The sequence below is a fragment of the Echeneis naucrates genome, chromosome 3, assembly GCF_900963305.1.
Source record: "Echeneis naucrates chromosome 3, fEcheNa1.1, whole genome shotgun sequence".
NCBI classification, from domain to species: domain Eukaryota; kingdom Metazoa; phylum Chordata; class Actinopteri; order Carangiformes; family Echeneidae; genus Echeneis; species Echeneis naucrates.
In genome coordinates, this window is record NC_042513.1 from 17,389,266 (window position 1) to 17,409,167 (window position 19,902).

The following is a 19,902-nucleotide window of genomic DNA, read 5'->3' on the forward strand; positions in this document are numbered from 1 at the left end:
AAATGACTGAGTTGATTCCCCATCGTCTCTCAGCCTCTCCTCTGCGCTCCCAGATCCACATCCAGCTCTTCTGGATCACCGTGTCCGGCTCCCAGTTTCACACCTTGCTGCGCTGACACTAGTCAAGTGAGAGACAGACAGCAGAAGGAAAGGCGGATATGAGTTTGCTTTCAAAATGATCACAAGAAAAAGGCACGCACGTGCACAACTAAGATAACACTGCAGATAACAATCGGTTATCAATCGGGAAGGGGAAGCACACCCTCGATTGACCAAACGGGACAGCTACAGTATAAGCACCGACAAGGGTTTTTACCACTTAGCTTCCTGTGTGAAGGGTTGTTTCTTTAAATCTGAAAGTGTTAAAACGGAAGTGTGTCGCCCCTCAGTGTGGCCACTCTGACACCAGCTCCAGCTCACGCCTCGGCCGTGCTGACAGCTCTCTCCCCGGCGGAGGTTCCCGTCCGACGGCTCCACCCGACGCGCCGCACCGCCGACTCGTTCATTGGACTTTCCAGTTTTAAAAATACCTCGGACCGTGTGAAACTCTTAGCGGGTGTCAGGAATGACCTAAGGCAAGAAGAAAGAAAAAGAAAAGGGAAACGTCCAGAGAAGATAAGTGAAGTCTGTTCGTCCGTCAGGTCCGGAGCCGCTAATGGGAAAACTACTGAAGGTAACTCCGGCTCTCCTGTTCACCACGTTTTCTACACAAAACAAGCTGTGCCGTGCTGTACAATTCATTTTTTAAAATCACACTTAATTTTACACTTTGAAAAATTGTATTGCGTGTTTACTGCGGTATCAGTAGTGACTGAAGATTATATCTGGGTGGGGGGGGGGGGGGGATCTTATCATTTACTCAAATTTTAATTTCAAGTATGCCCTAGAATAATAATGTGAAGCCGGTGCTTTATTTACGTCCCACAAGCTACACACCCATTCCAGTTTTGGACTGCTTGTTGAATTTAGCTGAATAAAGAGAATAAAGAGGTGATGCTGGCTCGACGTCGGGACGGAGAGGCAGACAGCTGCAGGGACCTGCAGCCTCTACCTTGCTCTCATTACAGCTGTGGTTTCCTGACTTTGCCTGAACGGAACAATCAAAATATTTCACTCAGATGCACACACACAGGCGAAGAAAAAAGCACAAAGGTGTGAAAAATGTGTGCGTCTTAAACGAGGGCAAACTACCACATGTAACCGAGAATGGTTATATTAAATATGAGAAATGAGGAGCACCCCACAAGGCCCCGTTTCTTTGAAAGTCAAATATATACAGTGGATGTGACTCATTGCTGAAGCTTCTTCTCTGTGTTTTCCCCATGGTGATTTTTCACCGTGAGGAAAAGAAAGACCCTGGACCTAAAGCCACACCTGGGGTGATTTTAGGCCTATAAATAAGCTGGCTTTTGTGTGTGTGTGTGTGTGTGTGTGTGTGTGTTTGTGTGTATTGGATTATTGATTTATTCAGAGCCCTGAAGGAAATCTCTGCAGCAGCATTCCACCTGCTCCTCTAATTTCCTCACAGAGAATGGCAAGATACAGATAAAGGCACACATCCACACTCAACGCAGACACTGCATCACTATGGCGCTACCACAAAGAATGTAAAGTCCTCATAGAAATGTAGCCCAGGGAGCATTCCTCTTAATTCCTTTTAGTCTTCTCTTTCAACTTGAAGTGTTACTTTACAAAAGACTTACAGAAGCTCATTCCTGTTTTGATGCAGCATTTCAGGCTTTAAGTTTGAATTTTTTCCGATGAGTTCTGAGAAAAAGTACTGGTATTGTAAATATTTTCAATTGGATGCCTTGAGTGTCACTTTCAGAAACTCCTCTGCAGCTGTTCGCGATGTGGCTTTAACCAGCCATTTTCACATGCATGTTCTGAGCTGCTCGTAGTATGCTGAGCTGTAAATCAACATGACAAGCAACAACCAATCTGATTCTTGTATTGTAAAAACAAATCTTTCTTATCAACTGCTATGTTGGGCAGGAGCACACAACATTGTAGCGCAGTGCAGTCTTCCCACAGCAGCAAACGTAAAAAAAAAAAAAAAAATGAGAAAAACGACTGAGGCCACTGTGTTGTTTCAGAAGAATACATGAGGCTCTATTTCCTGAGCAATGTGATAAAGAATTCTTCACCTACGGCCATGAATTTGATTTTGCATTCACTGTTGAAGGAAAACTCTAGAGAGCTGAAAAATAAAACACAGTACATCAAAATATAGACGTTACATGGAAAAAAAAAAAAAGTCCTCAAATTAAAAAGAGTGAGTGTTGTGCAGGGAGTGAGAACTGTTTCTGTGTGCCATTGGCTTAAACAGCCTCCAGTGATCTTTGACCCTTATTCACGCTCGCTGTCACTTCAGCTGTAAGGCTTGACAACAAAGAGCTGCTTTTGTTCCCCGAGTTACTCTTCCATGCACATTCTTTGCTCATTCACTCTGCTGCTTTTAGAGTTTTGGAATCGATGTAGGCCCAAAGTCTTGCAGGACCAAATAGAAACTTCGTTTTGACTTTGCTGTAAATTTGCGTGCAAGGTGATTTTATTAACTTTCCAAAGGGTCCTTTGTTGTCATCTGTACCTAAATTACCGTGTGAGACTTTTTTCAAGCAAAGCCTAGAGAAAATAATTTGTATATATGATACAGTATACACGGCAGTCAACAACACAACAGGTCAGATGGGAAATTTGACGTGGTATTTTTGCACCATGGCACCGGCTATGAAGTACTTGAGGCAGCTTTGATGTAAAAGCCAATACTGGCATGCCAAAGTACTCACAGTGACATTGCTAGCATGCTGGTCCTTAGTTTACACCAAGTTTGTCATGTTCACCATTTTGATTTTGCTTGTGTGTTATTTCTTCTTTGTCGGCTAAAGTATATGAGTGCTGCCAGAATGAGTCAGCACCAGCTCGGTCACAAGTTTAACCACAAGATAATTTCAATTCTCCTCTCACTTTAAAATGTAAACTTTCCTATTTGTAATTTTGTTCAAGCTTTTACTTTACTTGTTCAAATGATTGAGACCAGAGAGGATATCTTGGACATTAAATTCCATTACGCTAAATAGCAAAACTAGTCTACTCAGCAGTCAACTGTTAGAGCCATCAATTGTGATTTTTGAGAAAATGAAGGTTTTTGTGAACACTAAATCAACCTACTAGTAGCTGAAAGTTTGGTGGTTTTGACTTTCAACATACCGTTTGTCATAAGTTCTTTGTCATCCTCTGAATGTATGTATGAATGTATGAATGTTTAAAAATAATTTGTAGCCAAATGACCCACATTTTGGTTTGGGCCAGTCCTGGACAAACTCACTGATGATGCCACTCTTACAGCTTGAGATAGAAATGAATGTGCAGCACCTCCAAAACTCTTAAAATGACTCAGCCACGTTGCCCACTCATCTCTTTTGGCTGTGCGACACACATTGTTTTGTCTAGGACAAAACTGAGCACGAAGTCCAACAAGATGATGAGAGTGAGTCACACTAATATGAGACAGAAGTGACAGTGAGAAATTTTACTGGAAAACACACAGCCCAGCAGTCACAAGGTGGAAATGGGTTGCTGTATTCAAACATGAATTGTGTGTAGGAGTGATGTCTGTAGTGAAGCAACAGGTTCCAAGATGAGTGTGAGGCTGACGTTAAAAAGGAATTAATTCTGTGAGCAGCATTCCAATTTCCATTATGTGCACTCATACACACATCCACTTATGCCAGCCTTTCCTTGTATTTCTCACACTCACGCACTTTATGAGCGGGGAAACGAAAGAAAACGGGAAATTCTTGTGCTGAACTGATGCCTGGCTGCCGTGCGAGGACAATGGGGGAAGGGTGGGGTTAGTGAGAGGGAGAGTTAGTTTACGTGTTGATTCAGAAGCTTCTGTACTTCTGAAATTTTCAGTACACAGGAAATTTGACTTATCACCCACTCTTACAAAGCATGTGGAGAATATTCTCAAGTACCAATACCTGATCGCATGCAAACCTTTTATGTCACTGGCTGGTTGTCCATGGCTACAATGGCTTACTGTTAGTCATCGTGGTTTCCCTCATCAGTATAATGCCTATCCACTGAGAGATCTGCTAAATGGTGTTAGATTATGGGTGATGTGATGCATGCTTAGATGTGTCTGACTTTGTCATCATATCCAAAATGTAGCTGCATCTTGGCCTGGCTTAAATTTTGCCACATACGTGCCTTTCTATTTGTCTGTTATCAGTATTTCACACACACGAGCTCCGTGTACAAACTGTAGCAATATAACGCATCAATGACTTTGATTACAATATAGATTGATGTTGTTCAGTAAAAGAATTATCAACAGCACAGCAAATGCTGTCTGTATGCCTCTTGTTCTAAACATTTTAATTGAAAAAGGGAAGAGGCAAAACCCCATTAGTTTTATAGGAATGTGTTTCTGTGTGATCTGTTTAATTTTGTACCAAAACTGAAATTAGTAACGTCCTTTCCTTTTGTACAACATGTTTAGCAGTGGCATTGCAGGATGTTTCATATTCACAACAAAATGTATCTGTTTTGCACATTCAGCATGTGAAAAATAGGTGAGACTCTTTCGACCGCACAACAAATCACTGGGTGCATTCTAAGCTGTAGACTGGAATGAAAACTGCGATACAGAAGTAATTCTTTGAGTGCAGTTTTTACAGCCATCTGTCAGAGATGACAAGTAACAAAGTATTTGTTACTGTACTTAAATAGATTTTTCAGGGATATTTTTCTGACGAACTAGAGAGGGAAAGAGGGAGAAGAAGAGGGGGGGACAGCAAACTGTGGGAAGAAGTCGAGTGAGTGAGGTGACGGTAGAGAGACAACGAGAACTTGTACTGTAGCAGAAATTATCAGGAGGATGTACTGTGTTTCAATAACGGCAAAAAATAATTTTTACTTTTTACTTTTACTTTGAAAGTACATTTCAGAGCCTGCACTTTCTTACTTTTACTTGAGTGAAGGAGTTGAATCAGTACTTCTACCAGAGTATTTTTTTTACACACGTATCTGTACTTCTACTTAAGTACAGAAAATGAGTACTTTTGCCACCTCTGCCATCTGTACATGTCAGTAAAAATGTTAGTAATATCACGTCTTAGAATATAATGAGTGCAAAAAGAGTCCATTCTTAGTTTTGTTCCACTTATATTTGCTCCCCCTTGGTGAAGTTAATAGAATCAGAATCACATAGTTAACATACAACACACCCAATAGACATTAAAAAATTTACATAACGTGCAAATGCATTTGCAAAAAGTGTGTGATGCATTTGATAACTGTCCAACCAATAATAATTATAATAATTACATTTTACATTTGTCAATATGAGGACGGTTAGTGCATTCAACAATGTGATGTCTGTTGGTATGAAATTCTTCTTGAATCTATTTTTCTTGGTGTTGATGCACGTGATTCACCTGCTTTACAGTAAGTTAATTAACTTTCTGTGAGCTAACACTGTGAGTTTACTTATGTTCTTTGTGCAAACCAAACAGAAATAAACTGGATTAAAAAGAAGTGAAAACAAAAGTCTTTGGACTAATGTGTACCACTGAACTTGTACGACTTGTAGTCAGACTTTGTTGCTCAGCTGACCGCCTGAGCTGTGCAGTGGCTGGCTCTGCTGTCTTTTTTGTCTGTGTCTTGTTCTCTTTCCTTTGTCTGTGGTTCAGCTGGTTCCTGTCTGTCTGGCGATGCTCAGTATCAGTGTATTAACTCTTCCCACACAGTCTTGCATAGTAGACAGTAACGCCAAGCAGCCTCAGATGAAGAGCTGAATTGAAAAGTGCGATTGTGGATTCATTGTGTCACCACTTGCTGCAACAAAGCTCAAGAGTGTGTTGTGGGCACTGTGAAGACCTCAACTGTCTGTGATAACAGAGTTCACATCTTTGTCAGAGTTCATGGATTGTGTGAGTGTGTGTGCGCTAATTAACATATCTGTCTGGTTGCTATTGTGGGATGGAAAGAGTGAATTGTGTGGGGGGTGCATCTAGTAATCGTTCCAGTTAAAAGGGAAGGCTGTTTCAATTGATAACAGCATAGAAAGGTCCCTGTGGGTGTTTTGAGTCTTGGCTTATTTTTATTAATTGATAAGAAAGCAGAAATAACACTGGCGTCTAGATAAGAATATTATCATAAAAAAAAAAACCCTTTTTGTGTTTTGTGTTTAGATAAGGATAGTTTTTTTTTCTGTATAGGTTCTGTGGCTGCACATAGCATCCATATGAGTTATGCTTGTTGGTCATTGAAATGTAGTTTTTAGTCTTAAGAATGGGCTGCAATTGCACAACTGTATCAGCATGGCTTTGTCTAACTGCATTTGACTTGCTGTGTTTCCCTGTGGCAGTTCTTACCAATGGAGCCGCGACAGACCGATAGTCTGAGGGTTGTGTTCATCCTTACTTTCCTCCTCACCACAGGTAAGATAACATATACCAACATCTTTGTCTTTGAAGAGCTCACTTAGGGCCACATCCATTTTTACAGCCATGTTGTCACATGCTGCGCTTGACTGTGCTGTCACATCTGTAGTATATTTAGCATGATGAAAACCTGTTACAGCCAGTCTGAGGGTAGGTAAGTTGGAGAAAGACAGGACAGATATTGAAGTTGTGAAGTGAATTTCAGAAATAATTCTAAATTCCTGTTCAAATACCCACAGGAAGCCCAAAGTGTGTGTGTGACTTCACCGTCACACACAGGGCTATGTAATTGGTGCTCCAGTAAGTGAGTTCAGCTGTGCACCAATGCAGCGGCATTTACCTGCAGCAGTTTTGTGATGATTGTTGAGAATAACAGTATTGGGCTTTTGTAGGACTGGAATTGTTCAAACAAACCCATGTTCTTCCCATCGATCAACCCTCTGACATCACAGCTCTGTCCAGAAACATTGATTTAACTTGAAAAGAAAACATATGCTCACATTAGCAACTCTAGCTAATCCATTATACGCATATTATTACGCAACATGCACAACTGAACATCCGATTATCAAACCTGCAGACAGAACTTCCCCTCTTCAGTTAAGGAAAGGAAGTGGAGCTCAGTTTTGTGAGAACATTCATTTTGAGGTTCAGGTGTTGTTGTCTGTGGTCCCATATCAACCAAAGCATAACCCCTCGATTTGATTTCTCCATAAATGTGTGTGTTTCTTGTAACCAGAAGTCTGTTTTCATACTCCACAAGTTTCTGCAGTTTTATGTGTGTCAATGGTTTTGTTTCAGTGTTTAATTAACAAGGAGAATAATTAGTGCATTGTATTTGGATTGTATTTATTTATTTATTGAGAGAGAGAGAGAGAGAGAGAGAGAGAGAGAGTTAGATTGGATTAATTCATTGGAGAGTGAGAGAGTGAGAGAGTGAGAGAGAGAGAGAGAGAGAGAGAGAGAGAGAGAGAGAGAGAGAGAGAGAGAGAGAGAGAGAGAGAGAGAGAGAGAGAAAGAGAAAACAGCCACTTATTTTTTTGTGACTGTCATTGTGAAGGTAGTTGATGGTCCACAGGTATATCTACCCTACTGGTCTACTTCCTGCCACAACCAAATGTGAACAATCTGACAAAGCAGTTCCCCCTCCTGGGCGTCTTTTCCTTTTTGTCCTTGGAGCTTCTTTCCATCTCCAAATACTTCTCGGTCCACTCTTTTTCCTTGGCTTCAGGAATTGTCCTTGCCTCTTCACACTGAGTCTTGAAAGCGGCACATAGTTTGGAGATTTCCACTCTCTGGCTCTCAAGCGAAGTCTCTTTCTTCTCCCAGAGGCGCATGACTGTTGCATCCCTGATTTTCTCTACCTCACTCGGTTGGAGAGAAATTATTTGGTCATTTTCACTAAGCTTCTTGTCATCATGATGCTCAAAGTCCCACTTTCCGCGACGGATCTCATATACTTCCCCTTTTTCTTCCTGTTGGTCTCTGGGTGCCTCTTCTGGCACTGGCTCAAAAACAGATCTGTTTGTATCCTGACTCTGCAAGTGGACTGAAGCATAAGCCCCCAGTTTGTTGTCTTCACTTGAATCCCCGCGCTCTTCAGTTGACTCCTTGTGTTGCTGTTTCTGAGCATCCTGTAGTGTGTTCGATGGATTGACGGCACATTTCAAATTGTGTATGGAGCAACGGGCCACTTCAAAGTCCTTCATCTTATCACAGAGAATATTTTCTTTTTCTTTTGCTTTGAAAATCTGCTTCGCTTGATCGTCAATTTGGATTTTTAGCTGCTTGATGATTTTCTCTTGTGTTTGAAGTTTCTGACGTGCCTCCCCCAATGCGTTTTTGGACTGACTTAGATTATATTGAAGGTTGGATATTTCTGTGACTAAAGACACTGCAGGAGTCGAGGTTTCTGGTGTGTTATGCAGCAGATGCTGGACTGTCCACAGGGTTTGCACATGGGCTTTTAGTGTCAACCTTTCAGGTTTAGTATACGCCTGAAGGAGTTTTGCATTTGTGCAACGCAATTCTCTTTGGATTTTCTCATCCCAGTTTGCAACGTAAGTCTTAACACGGCATTCCAGGCTTGGAATAAAGATTTCTTTTCTTCTTCTTCCCATTCTTCTTTTTCTCTTGTTCTTTGTGTCAACGTTGAGTAACTTGCTGCTTCGCTGAACATGTGTATGTATTGTCCTTCCTAACACAGAATTCTTTTGATGTAGGAATTGTGTGACGTCACAATCTTTGAACTACATCAGTATATGATGTGTCATAGTTCTTGGTGACATCATCAAAGCAAGCCAGCCTTGTGTGCCTCAATTCAGTACAACACTTGGTTACCGTGGTAACAGCACATGCCTTTCAATTACAGATCATGACAATGTGAAATTAGTGACTGATCATTTTATCTGTTTACATCTAAAGCCTCAAAACAAGAACTGAAAATGTCCAGAACTACTCCATGACACGATTGCTTTTTTATTAGTGCGTTTGACTTCCTGGTTTATTTTGAAATTATTTGGTTTCTGTATCGGCAGTTTTTTTTTACTTTAGAGCTGGGACATAAGATTTAAAAATGAAATCTCAGAATTTTTTTGACCAAACTTGACGAACAATTTCATTCCTTTTTTTTTTCCTTAAAATCCAACTACACATGACCAAGAAACCATTCAAAACAAGTTTCTTTTGTTTTGATTTTGCCCTTTTGGATTTGAACAAAATTTCCCCTTAAGGCAAAAGTGCCAACCCGTCAAACGTTCTTGGTTGTGGTTGTGTCAGGTATTGTTTTTGTTGTTTTATGCTGAGGTTCACATCAAAGGAAGAAACTGTCTGGGAAAAAACACATATTTTGCATTTATATGAAAGATTTTACTTGTAGGACCTCTTTTCCATCCAAATGTCATTCAGTGTTAGCCAAATGCAAGCTGCACATCCCCTACAAATCTGGCACAACCCACGCAATGCAGTTCTCAGCTGTCTGGAGAAATGTACTTAGTTTTTAGCAGGTTTTGATCAACCTTTATTAAGGCCCTAGGAGAGCCACAGGCTGAGAGCTCCCCAGCAATGCACCAGTGATGCAATCATTCATTCTTTATGAGCCCCAACCACATATTAAATGCAACAATGAATGCACTTTTCAGAGCTTAAACATTGATTGACATTGGAAAACAATCAAATGTTTTGAGGTACTAGATGTTTTATTTTCATCATCAATAATCATCTAAATTAAAACAAAAAATTATTTAAATGTAATGTCATTGATGCAATTGTATTTTAGATTATTTTGTAACACGTCACCCTTTTCCCCTTTATACACTGTGCTCTTTTGTTTGTTTACTTCAGGTTTGAGCGAAAATGACCAGGACCTGAAGTTTTGTGGGACCTGGCGCCACAGCATGAACCACCTGAGCCTAAATGTTAACCTCTCCCAAGGCTGCCAAAATGTTTCAGTCATGGCCAATGAGAGCTCTCTGTCCATTGAGGGACAGATCACTTCCCATTGTCAGCGATCTGATGTTATTCACCTCAATGAGTTTGGACTTAATTCAGAAGAGGAAAGTAACTTCTGTGTGTACTGGGAACCGCTGCTGGATCAGTTCAAACTGCAGGTAAATCTGGAGAGAGAAGGCAACTCAGTGGTTTTTATTGTTTTGTGGAAACTTCAGTATCAATTGTCAAAGTGAAAGAGGAATGTTTTTTTCTAAAATGCATCCAATGGGTTAGACACGTAAGATTGACAAGTGAAAACAAAGATATGCTATAGCAAATGATGACACATTACAAGAAATGGTTCATACCTCCTGTCTCGTAACGAGGTGTAGTTTGATTGTTTGTTTGTGTTCAAACATGCTAACCCTTCGATGACAGGAGTGACTATTAAGGAATATGATAACAGTTGTTGAGCAGTTACTTTTATTTCTGTTTGAACTTTTAATTAGTGGTTTCACATATAAACCCACTGAAAATTCTGTGGTTGGCAAAGTGATGCTTAAACCAGACCAGGACCAAAAGAAACAACTTTCGGTCCTTTCGGTCAACTATTTTTGGCGAAAAATTAAATACAATGTGGACAATGAGCACTGTCTATGCCTCTATGGCTTTATTGAAATCTTATTAAGTTTTGCTCAATCTTGTTTTGTTGGACAGCTGAGAGGAAGGAACCTTACGCTGTGTTGGCCTGCCAGCCTAGGGGCCTCCTGTTGTACATATCTGTCTGATGGCCCTACTGAACCAGAAGCGCCATATGGCATCATCAATGGGACCGTCAGAACTGATGTCATCTCAGCCAAAACGCGCAGAGCCTACAAGTTCATTGGAATGCGTGTCACCTGCAGTAAGAATGGACTTTTTATACAGTATTTCTACAATCTATTAGCCAGTGGAAGGCTTTTCTCATTGAATGTAAAAATTTTGTATTATTTCCTGCCCTAAATGGTAAGTTTAATGTGTGCACATGGATCTTTTAATTTCCCTGTGGTTCAGTTAAATGTTTGCAAGGATAAGTGTTACAGTTTAGAGTTGAATGTCAAATTCAAAACTGATTTTTTGTTTGTTTGTTTTTTTGCAGAGGAGTTATGTGAAGAAGCGAAAAACAACCACGCCCAAGTCTCCATGTAATTCCCTCCCTGCTTTTTCTCAGCTATATCATCAAATTTTCACAGAAAATAACACAGCTGGGGACTTTCGGTCAACACCTTTCCTCATACAGTTTGCTCTCATTTGCTGAAGTCACTGAAGTGAGCAGTGAGCAGTGAGTTTTATGAACAGTAATTGAGCGTGTGAACATTAACCATAAAAAGGAAGTGAAATTTTAGCCAAGTTAGGATGTGAGTCACTTGATTCAAATGGCTAGCTGACTGCATACGTTTTTATTTCAGTATCATGGTGTGTGTGAATTTTTGTGTGTCCAGGAACGCTGGAAGGAATGCTCAAGATCCCTGTGCTCAAAGCTTTCAGGTGGAGATGAAGGAGGATTTCCAAGGCATCAACTTCACATCGCCTGTAAGACACACAAAACAGTCAAAAGTGTATCCATCATCAAGAGTAACCTAGAAGTTAACACAATACTTGAATTAAAAACTAGGACTCTGGCTCTCAGTTCCAGCTTCTCATTTCCAAGCGTGTAAGTTGTGCTCAGCATCCAGTTCTTACTAGAGCAGTGGTGGACAATGCAAGCATTTAAAAATAAAAGCCAATTTAGATAATCTAATTCATTTCTTTAGCCCACACCTGGACATCATATGGCCAGATCTGACCCACATGATGGTTAAAGGCTAAGTTTTAGCCTTATTAGGCTAAACTTTAACTTGGTAAATAAAATGGCCCGTGAGCCGTATAAAGCCCATGTCTTATGTAGAGCATACATTGGCAACATGATTGGTTTTCAAAAAAGGCTCATGAATTTCCCACTGCAGTTGGGAGCTGTTCTTTTTCAGAAGCTCTTTCTTAACCAAGAGTAAACTAGTGAAATATTAGCAAAACTGTCGACACGGAATCAGTTCAAATACGTCGGTGCCAGTGTTCAAGTTGAAACCCAGAGTGCAGTTATGCTTTGAATTAAAACAAAATGAACTTAATTTATATATCCCCTATTTTAGAAAGACTGCAGTTCAAGGTGCCTTGACATAACAAAACAGAAACATTTGCAAAAAATGTCTTTTTGAAATAACACTAAATAAGTAGATCAGTAGGGTTCAGAGAAAACTTAGCTTAATATAAATCCTCAGATTTATATTTAATTTAAAAGTAACTTCACATCCTTTCGCATCCTGTGTTTCTGTGGATTTTTAACTCATTATAGGAGTAAACATCCACAGGACTAAATCATATTGGACACTAATAAAATAATAATAATAAAGGTTTAATCAGTTGAAAGCAGCAACAGAGCTGCACAGACCGCATCAGTCATATTTTGTGACCACATCAGTTTTGGGCCTTTTTTGCTGCAAATTCACAACTCCGACACAAATAGAAAAAAAAAAAAAAAAACAACACACATCTGTATAACAAAACAACACTGTAGGTTTCAATTGTGGTGCACAGTCCTCAAAAACAAAAACATCCAGCTGATGTTTTATCAGTTTTATCTCCTGCATCCATGATGATGGTCATGGCTGCAGTGGGAGAGACAGCAGGACCATTTGATTCATCGAACTGGTAATGTCTCTGTAGTGAATTTTATTTAGATAGGGCCTCTTTATGTCTGAAACATGACTCTTTCAGACTTCTTTTAATCAGGGCCTTATTTTATAGCGTATTTATTCAAATTGAGAGTGGTGGTGGTTTGGTTCAGAAAATAGGTGAGAGCTCAGCCACATCAAAATGCTTGATGGCAGCATTTTAATGACAAGTAGAGGATGGATGCTGAAAGCTGACATTTTCCCCTCCAAACTACCTTAAAATAGAGCCATTTGTGTTTCTACCCAGCAATCTGCACACAGTCTACTCATTACAGCTCTGCACACTGTAGGGTTGTGATGCCAAGTAACAGGGTGGTACAAGTCAAGTCAGTGAGTTTGAAAACATGGAAGCATTTTATTTTTGTTGACATTGTTTCTCTGTCCTGTATTTAACTGAGTAATTGAGACTTGCTGCTCTTTGATTTTTTGTTTCTGCTAAATAGTAATCCCCCTCGCTTTTCAAGCATAATCATGACAGCGAATTGGGCAAATAATGTCCAATGTTCTCACTACATGCCGTTTTTTTAGGTCACAAAAGGTGCATCTGAAGAGCCTTCTGCCACCGTCCATCTGCCCCCTGCTCTAAAACAAGCCGCCAAAGGGACAAGTAAAGCCATCTGCACATTCTTCAAGAACAACTTCCCATTTCAGGTGAGGCTCACTTTGCCTTCAGTCAAAGCTGGCAGTTTAACATATGTCAGCACGATATCACATGCCTGCGTGTGTGTGTGTCTGTGTGTGTGTGTGTGTGTGTTCGGCAGGAGGATCAAAAGGAGGTTTGGATTCTCAACGATGTGGTGGAAATCACAGTGGAGAACGAGGTCATTACCGATCTGCCCGAGCCAATCAGGATTGACTTTCACCATGAACCAATACCTGTGAGTTGTGTATTTTTTGTGTCAAAGGTTAGATATTTTTGTCTGAATTCACAATTGAACAAGGGATTTGTGACTCACACAGTGAATTTATAAAACAAATTCACAGTCAGTTTGTAATTTTCTGCAAAATTCCACGTGGTGAGTTATAAGAAACAAGGTGGTAACTTTAACAGCAGAAATGTTGCAGAGCCCAGACAGTTGCCCTGAAATTGAAAACACAGCTGGTGTCGTCACCTTTGTGTGGCTATTATGTCAATGCAGATTACCACTCAGTTTCATTTCTTACCTCACATTGTGAAATACCCGGCAGCTCCTCTGTATATTCTCAAAGTAGTTTTTTGCTTACACACACATTTTTTATGGACAAAAACACAATCTATTTCACCAAATTTCAGCAGTTGTTGATCAGATTACTCACCGAGCTCATCAATAAACTTTAGGGCAGTAAATCCACTGTGAAGTCCTGCTTCAGTCTCATGAATAGAGTCGTCAGCATTAGGATTGAAACAAATGTCAGAAATTTTGATTGGTAAATATTAAATGATAATCGCATCAACTTCAAGTAACACATCGCAATAAATAACCATGGTATATTGTCCAACTCTACTTAAAGAAGCAGTTAGCACATAACTACAGTTACTTCTGTTTTCACCAAAGATTTTGCCATGTCAACAACAATGAACTTGGCTCGCTCTAAAGAACGCATACACATGGTCAAAACAGCACAAGGTGCAAACAGTGTCACTGTACATTGTTCATGAATACAGATTCATGTGCAGGAAATGGAGTATGCCTGTTTCTTTTTTCCCTTTCCCTTTCCCTTTGGCTGTTCCAGCCACTGCTATCAAACGAATGAATGTAGTTGTGACTTCATTAATGTGAACAGTAACGTGCAACATCTCTGTCTCCCTCTCTCTCTCCTACTTCTTTATGTCAGATGAATCATTCACGGAAATGTGTTTCATGGGACACCAGGAAAGGTCAGAACCAAGCTTACGCACAGTTTCGATTCATAAGCTGTGGATGATAATAAAGAATATTTAAGTCAGTGTTGTGTGTCTGTAGACCCTTTGCAGATCAACTGGTTGGTGGATGGATGTGAGACACAACAGAAAGCAGAAACTCACACCGAGTGTCTCTGCAACCATCTGACTTATTTCTCCGTACTGGTGGTGAGACATACTTGCCGATGGAATGAAGAAAACAAACAAACAAAATCAGCATGTGTTTACACACATGCTGCATAGACACTGTTACATCTGTCAATTAAGATTGATGAAATACAGACTAAATGTACACAGTCGCACATTGAGCTGTACCTTTTTGTCACTGCTTTGTTCCACAATAGCAACTGGAGCCACGACCAGTGCGCCACCTTCTGGCGTTGACAGTCATTACATCTCTGGGCTGCCTCGTGTCAGTCATCAGCTGTGTCATGCTTATCATTATTCTCTGCAAGAAAAGGTAGAACTCCATTTTCAGGAAAAATGTTCAGCCTGATGTATAAAAACAAAAGTTTAGTTACAAAGTAATTGTTCCTTTCCTTCCTGTTTTCCCTCCATCAGACGATTTAAGGAGCCGTCCTTGCCTATTCACTTAGGCCTGGCTACATCCCTTGCTCTCCTCAACCTGCTTTTCTTCTTCACTGGGATCATTGCCAACCTGGTAAAGGAGAGTGTGTGCATTTGGGTGGGGGCAGGCCTCCACTACGCCCTCCTCAGCTCCTTCAGCTGGATGGGCATTGAAATTTTTCATACCTTCTGGTTGGTGTACATGGTTTTCAGCCCTCTCCCTAAAGACATAGGAAAGCTATGGTGCCTGTTTGGCTTTGGTGAGTGTGTAACGTAATATTTGTAAGAATTCTATTTTTATTGAAGGCAAACATGACATGAACTTATGGCCTTTGAAAATTTGTCCCCAGGGCTCCCTGCTCTTCCAGTTTTGATCCTGGTTCTAGTGGGCGACATATATGGAGTGAGAGAGATTATACCAAGTGATGATATCGCCAACCCGTATCTGATGTGAGTAAGAATATGTAGATAAAGACATTTGGCATAGGCAGCAATGCTTGGATAGCTAATGGAGTAATGAATGGAAAAGCTGCAGAGCCCAAAAACTGCTTCCAGTTGCAATTTCAGTTCAACCCCCATTGCACTTTAGGTTTATTGGCAAAGTTTTTAATGCTGAAGGTGTTTACAATCAACAATACGAGACCCTTTTAAATAGTTAAATAAAATTAATATTACAAGGATTTTATCCAAATTCAACACTAAATCCTACTTTCAATGACTGCTGCAGTGTTGCAATTATTCATCACCCTCAATAGCATTCCTTCCAAGAGCACGCATTTACAAATCAGGTTTGGTCTCAAGCACATGGGATACAACCAATCAAGGGCTCCATTAGTTGCATCAGATGTGTTTGAGATAGAACAACTCTATACTTTAACTTTAACAATACTTTAACTGTTGACTATGATTTTTGTTTGATTGCGTGTTAGAAATATGGCTAAATTAAGTGAATTGACCAAAATTTTCACTGAACAGATCCTTGCCTTGCACAAACAAGGAAAAGGATACAAAAAGATACCAAAGGTGCTGAATGTTCCGAGAGATACAATCGGAGGCAGAGTTCACAAGTTTAAAGTTAAAGGAATAGTGGCTACGCTGCTCTGACTTTTTAGAGCTGTGGATCAGCGGTAAATTTGGAGGAGAAAGAATTAAGCATATGCTGAAAAGTATACTCTGCCTAAAGTGAGGCATAGTGGTGGTGCAGGGATGCTCTGAAGCTGCTTTGCTTCCTCTGGCACTGGAAACCGGCAGCGTATGGCGGGCAAGATGGACTCAACCAAATATCGGGAAATGCCATTCCATCTGTTTGGAATCTGAAGCTTGGGTGTTACTGGACCTTCCAACAAGACAGTGATCCCAAGAATACCTCAAAGTCCACCAGGGCTTGGTTTCAGAAGAGGTCCTGGAAGATACTGCAGTGGCTATCACAGTCACCTGACTTGAACCCATTTAAAATACCTGGTTGGATTTGACAAAGGGTGGTTGACTCACGCAAATCCAAGAATATTGCTGAAGTGGAGGCCTTTGGCCATGATGAATGGGTTAAGATTTCCCAGGAACGCTGCCAGAAGCAGGTGGCTGGCTATGCATCACGTTTACAGCAGGTCATAAAAGCAAAAGGGTGGATGCTTGTCATGAAGGGGTTGAATAATTTTGAGACTGCTGAAGATCATTAATAGTGGCATTTTGTGTTGAATTTGATGAAATCAGTTGTAATTTAACATAAACAATTCTACCCTTGGGAATCAATAATGTAATTTTGATTCTGATTCTAATATTAGTCATGTTGAGTCATTTGTTGCTTTTCCTCCTTTAAGTGTATTTGGTGTTTGCAGGTGCTGGATGAAAATGAACAATGAGGCTATGCTCGCTCACTATGTCACCAACATTACGGTCCTGGTCATCCTGGTCTCCTCTGGCCTCGTGATGCTATTCCTGGTCTACAGGAAAATCCAATCCAGGGATGAATGGAAGCAGAATCGGGTGGTTTTTCTCAGTATCTGGGGGCTGAGCTGCCTCTTTGGAACAACGTGGGCGCTGAACTTTCTGGACTTTGGACCCCTCTCTGACTTGGTTCCTTTCCTCTTCTGCATCCTGAACTCCTTTCAAGGTCAGTGCTTATGATGCAGACTTAGAAACTTTCCAGGCCCCAATTGCTTTGTTATTTACCTGCTGTTAACCTGAAATTTTGGGGCCGCGTGGTGCCCCCAGACGTAAAGTTGGACATTTTTGTCATCCATGCAAATGTTCTGATCTAGAAGAAGGGAAGAATTAAGATGAACCAGGAAAAGCTGCATGTTTTGTTTTTTTTTTTTTTCTTCGTAGTTGTTGTGATTTGGGTTGTTGTTGTTATTGTTATTGGGTTTTTTGTTTGTTTGTTTGTTTGTTTTTTTGCCCAACACAATTGCCACTTTCACAGAGGGTTAAACTATATTTAGCCAGTCTTTGGACAGCAGTGTTTTCATTGTTGGCACAGGGACTGGTGACTGTGTACTGGGCGCCAGTTGCCCATTGTATCATTGTGGGAATCAGACAATGGCCGTGGTTAATCATGGCACTCTGTTTCTCGGGCCTATCAGCGCAAAAGCTGCTTCCTCTCACATGCGCCACGTTTTGTTTTGATCAAGGTCCAAGAATTCAACTTATTAACCCCACTGTTGCTGCGCATTGCGAGTTGGGAAAGAGGAATGTATAGGCCCACCAGCAAACACTGGACAGTTTAATCATGATGCACAATCGTTTTTAAAGGCCTTGTATGTAAAGACAGGCTTCCATGTGGTCTTTGACTACAAATTAGATTTAAATTCTATGTCAGTATGGTGAAGGTATCAAGGGTGTCAGTCCAAATAGAAATACTAACAGCTTCTATTAAGACTGAGCTTTAGAACACCAGGACACCAGAACCCTCAATGAACGTTGCAGGATTTGGCTTACAGGAGTTAATTCCTGAATCTGTTCCATACTCATTGGATAACTCAGAAATCAGTTCACCACTCAGAACAGAGACTCACATCCTCTCTTCTGATAGGCTCACCAACTGCTTTGCACTAGAGCTGCAGACAGAATCAAGCCACAGCGTTAATGTATTCGTCTCATATTAAGACTTTTACACATGATTAAACTAAAACCAAGCTTAAGGAAATGATAGTGTAACAAATTTCACATCGGGATTTTTGGATTTGAATGTGGAAACTAAAATGGAAGGTGGATGAATGACTGTTACCTATGGTCTGTCCCACCAGGTTTCCTTCTAGTGCTACGGTTCTTCATGCTGGAGAGGATGCGGAAACAAACCGATGGCTCTTCAAGCAACAGCTCTGGATCTACCAGGCAACAAATGTTACCAACTCAGGAAAAGAGCTAAATGGAGGGGGGAAAGGCTGTAGCAGTCAAGCCTTTTCAAGTAAAAATTAACGTTTCTTATCATTGTAAATGACTTATTGGAGCACAAATGAAGAGTGAATTTCAAAGTGACCCCGACAAACAGTGAAAAAGCTCTTTGCACATCTCAAACGTATCATCCCTCTGGTGTTCCCTAAATGTAGCACCAGTAGCATTAGCAACAATTTTACAACTGATTGAAAATGGGCTTCAGTCACTCTCACATTGTTTTTATGAGTCATCTCATGAGGTGACGCAAAATAGCGTCCATTTCATTATCATTTCGTTTATTATCATTATCATTTCATTATTCATTATCATTTTTCTTTTAGGTTTGGAAATCAAGCTAACTGTAGCGCAGGACTGTACGGCGTCTTATCCTGTTGGTCCGCCGTAGCTAAATACATAATACATAATACAGGAGCTAATAGCTGTGAACTGCGGTACATGAGGACCAGAGGCCACATGCTGATGACCGCCATGAGTCATAACTACCCCTCATGTCGCCCCTGATTGGTTTGAAGAGCTAGACTCATTCATAAACCTTTAGAAGAGAATATCTCTGCACTGCTGCCCGGCTGTTGAATGAAAGCACATCTCCGTAAGATTTGTTTTTAGAGAATATTTGAATTTAAAAAGATTAGACAAAAATTTTGATGGTATCTCTTTATTCTCAGCTGCATATGGCTCTCACAGTTTAGGAGCTTAGGTTAATACAATTGTATAACTGCTGGGAGTATTTACATCAGCTGATTTAATGAACAGAATGAAGCTCTTCAAAGATGCATGAATTATTTGATTCTTCATCTCTGGGGCAGTGGAGAAGAAAACACTCAGGAACTAATCTTACAGACCTGGAGTCTGTATTTATAAAATACCTAGACTGGCTCTAGTTGGAAAAAAAATAGAAGAAAATATTTGACATTTTACATTCTAAGCTGGAGATAAAGTTAATTTTTGTGAGTCTTAGGCAAATAAATGATTGTGAGTTACTGTGTCGTGATTTCCATTGTTATATTGTAAGCAAAGAAAAACTATAGATCTATTATTGAAGTGCTCGTTGAACCTTAGATAAGCTTTTTATTTTTTGATTTTATGTCATATACACTTTGCTTTACAGAAACTACTTTTAAAATAGCACTTATGATTTTCAGTCTTTTATAGATATATGGAACCTCAGTGAGCTGTCTCATCTTGTGCTCTGATAAACATAATAGAAGATTTCACATGCAGTGTATATGCAGAGTAAATTAATGGGTGAATAATTCATAATGGGTAACTCAGACTTCAGTAAGTTTTCATCTTTAAAATCGACCAGATGCATTTCAATTTGGTTTCACTTTAAACTACTTTCAAATATACATTTAAAATTCCCTTTCAAGTACATTTTGCTCATCTCCAGCACAGGCCATTATGGACTTGTTTAGATACTGTGACATTT

At 40.2% G+C, this 19,902-nt stretch overlaps 1 protein-coding gene across 1 annotated transcript; it reads left to right on the forward strand.

The window, feature by feature from the left end:
- The first annotated feature begins 325 nt into the window (after positions 1-325).
- On the forward strand, positions 326-19,366 carry LOC115041531 (adhesion G-protein coupled receptor G5-like). The gene is made up of 15 exons (XM_029499032.1): positions 326-673; positions 6,377-6,449; positions 9,795-10,060; positions 10,599-10,785; positions 11,020-11,065; positions 11,363-11,453; positions 13,160-13,282; positions 13,393-13,509; positions 14,447-14,489; positions 14,575-14,681; positions 14,858-14,973; positions 15,075-15,340; positions 15,431-15,530; positions 16,916-17,190; positions 18,323-19,366. Exons 1-15 carry the CDS (start codon positions 656-658, stop codon positions 18,442-18,444), a joined length of 1,950 nt encoding a protein of 649 aa, XP_029354892.1. The 5' UTR covers positions 326-655; the 3' UTR covers positions 18,445-19,366.
- The last annotated feature ends 536 nt before the right edge of the window (positions 19,367-19,902 follow it).

Coding starts and splice junctions, on each gene's coding strand:
- LOC115041531 (XM_029499032.1), top strand. Junction 10,061..10,598: donor TGGATCAGTTCAAACTGCAG/GTAAATCTGGAG, acceptor TTTGTTGGACAG/CTGAGAGGAAGGAACCTTAC. Junction 10,786..11,019: donor TGGAATGCGTGTCACCTGCA/GTAAGAATGGAC, acceptor GTTTTTTTGCAG/AGGAGTTATGTGAAGAAGCG.